At 49.0% G+C, this 3668-nt stretch overlaps 1 protein-coding gene across 1 annotated transcript; it reads right to left on the bottom strand.

The window, feature by feature from the left end:
• Positions 1-1909: 1909 nt before the first annotated feature.
• LOC119769680 lies at positions 1910-3046 on the bottom strand. Its single transcript, XM_038263017.1, has one exon. The coding sequence runs from the start codon at positions 3044-3046 to the stop codon at positions 1910-1912; it is 1137 nt and encodes a 378-aa protein (XP_038118945.1).
• Between the last annotated feature and the right edge of the window lie 622 nt (positions 3047-3668).

Consider the following 3668-nt stretch of genomic DNA (forward strand, 5'->3'; position numbering starts at 1 on the left):
GGAACATAATTTTGATATTTCAATAACATAATTTCAAGACAAAGGTTCGAACTCATGACTTCCGATTTTGAGGTGTACTTACGACACCATACGGAAAGTCCCTCTCTCTCTCTCTCTCTCTCTCTCTCTCTCTCTCTCTCTCTCTCTCTCTCTCTCTCTCTCTCTCTCTCTCTCTCTCTCTCTCTCTCTCTCTCTCTCTCTCTCTCTCTCTCTCTCTCTCTCTCTCTCTCTCTCTCTCTCTCTCTTCTCTTTCTCTTTTAGTTTCTCTCTTTCATCTACCCTCATCCTAGCGCTCTCTTCCTCTACCACATTTTCTGTCCCTCTTCCCTCCCACTTTCTCTCTCCCTCTCTCCTTTTCCCACTTTCTCTCTCTTCCCCTTCTTTTTCTCTGCCTCTCCTCTTCTCACTCCCACTTTCTCTTCCTCCACCCTCGCCCTCTCACTCTCAGTCTCTCATACACACACGGGCACAAACGCACTTTCACAAACGCATACATACACACACGCACATAGACACACCCGCAACGCCCAACCAAATCACAACAAGCTTAATCTTTTCCACCAACCTGAAACTGGATACAATTTTCCATTCGCCTTCAGCATCTTTCTCTATGGATCGCACAATCCTCCCGGTGTGGGTTCCTTTATATTACCCCTTTCCAGCTCTTCCGCAAACATCCGCCCTCCAGGGCACGAGAGGGAAGCCGCGGCTTTTTTAATCCCGCCGGGCGTTGAATGTTCCGTCCTCCTTCTTGGCACTCAATAGGCGGTTCCCTTAAAAAATAAATAAAGCTACGTAACTAAATCCAGCGATGCCCCGGCGGAACCTCTGTCCCATCTTGGGAGACCTGTGCCACGCGTCGGATTTTGAAGAGCCGAACCCAACTCGAAATCAATTCCCGATCGGCTCCCGGCACAAAACTTACCTTGCCACTTCCCACAATTTAAAAATTAACAGCAGCACCACGGAACACAAACTCACAGCCGCGAAATTATTTTGACATTGACATGTCAAAACGTGAATCACAATTCTTGAACTAAAAAAATACTAAAATTTAGGAATTTTTAAGAAGCACTTCAATGTTCTAAAGAAATCCTAAATTTTAGGAAGAAAAAAATACTAATTTTTAGGTATAATTTGACAAGCTAGAACATAAGTTCAAAAAATACTAAAAATTAGAAATTTATACCTAATGTCCGTTTTGCGTGTGAAGCTTCACACGTCTGTGCATCCGGAAGGAGTACTGAATAGTTGCTGAAAGTAGTCCTTTAGACTGTGGAGATGGGATTGGTTCAATATTTTTTGCATTTTTTATACGAAATTTACTGAGCAGATATGCAGGCCAAGGATTGATACCTAAGAGCATGCAATGGCACTGACCTTGTTGCGTGCTCTTCGGTTGACGTCCACGTAAGGAACATCCTGGAAGGAGCGTAACTAACTACATCCGTAATTCTGTTAGATCATCCGAATTATCTTGATCAGGACAGTATAGCTCTGGTTCCTTGCAAGTGTCCTATTTTCTTACCTCCACGTTGGCTTGGTTTTCATGATGACCTAGCTGGTGGCCTGTGGAAACGGATCGTAAACCTTTGACCAACCGCGGGTCAGAGTCGAGACGGCTAAAAGAAAGGGGCGCGACAATGTGGGAAAGGGAAGTAATTTGTGATTGTAGACGGTATTGTTTTGATTCGCAGTATGTTGAGTCAACTGCTGTGGATGTACCTGAAACATCGCACAACGGGGTTTCTCTTCTCTTCATTCTCAGCTACCACCTATCTCCTATTTTTATTTTTGCTCTTCTGATTACCAATTCTTCACTGATTCTTCTATTTAATATCCAACATTTGATTTTAATTTTACTAACTTTTGATTCTCTTATCTCTCAAAGCTTTTCCACTCTTTTCTATCAATTGATACTGCTGTAACAAACCATGCTTCTGACGATCCCCGTGAAACTGCTCAACTTGTCAAACATCGGGAAACGTTCGACAGGAACTGTCATGGCCAGCACTACTCCAGTTCGCATTTCCGGCAGCTCGTCATCCGGAATCACGATTTCGTCCGCAGCCGCGGCTACGGTTGTGCGTGGTCGGCCCTGCCACCACTTCTTGGACTTGATCAGCTTCTTCGGTGTGACTCCCCGCGAAATCAAGTCGGGCGGGTTTTCGTGCGTAGCAACGTAATGCCAGTGGAAGTTTTGCGTCAGTTTTTGGATTTCGCTTACCCGATTCGACACGAACGTCTGCAGCAGCTGCGGGAGTTTCTTGAGCCAAGCCAGGACGATTTGCGAGTCGCTCCAGAGGTGCACCGATTCGAACTTGAGTTTCGTGGCGCTCAGGAACTTCACGACCATTCTAACGAGCAACAGTGCCGCCAGCAGTTCAGCTCGGGGGGTCGAGATGGCCTTCTCCTTAGGCTTCCGTTTCTTGGGCAGGATTCGAGACTTGCTGCAGATCAATCTCATCTCGGTCTCCTCGTTCGCGAAGAAGCCCTTCACGTAGATGCACGCACCGTAGGCCAGATCAGATGCGTCCGCGTTCCCGTGCAGTTCTAGCTTGAGCGCGCCTTTCCAGGAGATCCATCTCGGCAGTCGCACTTCTCTCAGCGCGGTCAACTCGATGCGGAAGCTCCGCCACTTCTCGCCGATGTCTGTTGGGACCGGGTCATCCCACTCGATGTGCAGCTTCGCGTAAGTGATGACTGGCCCGAAGAATCCCAGCGGGTCGAAGATCTTGGCCAGCTGACTCAGAAGCTTCCTCCGAGTCACTTCTTCCAGGTCGTCGAAGTCGGGCACTGACACCGAGAACCAGTCCTCAAACGGGTTCCACGTAACGCCCAGCGTTTTCACGATCGTCTTCGAGCTGTCGTCGGTGACCTCGAACGAATTGCCACGCAGCTCTTCAGGGACCTCTCGCAAGAGGTCGGAGTGGTTCGCGCACCACTTGTGGGCGCCGAAGCAGGCTTTCGCTAGCAGCCCGGTCATCTCCCGTTGTAGTTCGCACGCCTCAGCAAGCGTATCGGCACCCGTCAGTACGTCGTCCATGTACGTTCCCTTGTCGACCACCTCGGCGGCCCTCGGGAACTCGTCTTCGTGATCTGCTGCATAATTCAATTCATGAGGTTCATCGATGCTTCTCATCGAAACGGACCACTTTTAGCAGAACAAAATTTAGTAGAGTTTTCGGGGACTGACTATAAAAACCCAAAATTCTTGAGGAGGTGCAGTTAGTTCCAGTTCTTGTTCCAGTCCAGTTCCAGTTCCAGAAGACGTCCCAGACCAGCCGGACCCGCCAGCAGCCACCAGTAGCAGAGGCCCCAGTCCAGCCGGACTTAGCGGTGGAGCCCGCAGTCCGTCGAGACTTAGCCGATTGAAGAGTCCACCCGGGACTTAGCCGTTTGAGAAGTCAGCTAAGACTTAGCCGATTGAGAAGTCCACCCGGGACTTGGCCGCCGTGAAGAGTCCGTCGGGACTTAGCCGCAGTGAAGAGTCCACCCGGGACTTAGGAGTTCGGGGTCTGGCATGGCTCGGCGAAGAGGTCTGGAGGACAAGTCTGGTTTCAGAAGAATTGGCTCGACGAAGGTCTTAATGAAATTAGCAACAAAAAGTTGAGTGATGTGATCGTGCGCGTAAAAGTTGAGAGTGTTACCGCAAAAATGTAATCTTT

Source organism: Culex quinquefasciatus, chromosome 1 (assembly GCF_015732765.1).
Source record: "Culex quinquefasciatus strain JHB chromosome 1, VPISU_Cqui_1.0_pri_paternal, whole genome shotgun sequence".
Taxonomy (NCBI): domain Eukaryota; kingdom Metazoa; phylum Arthropoda; class Insecta; order Diptera; family Culicidae; genus Culex; species Culex quinquefasciatus.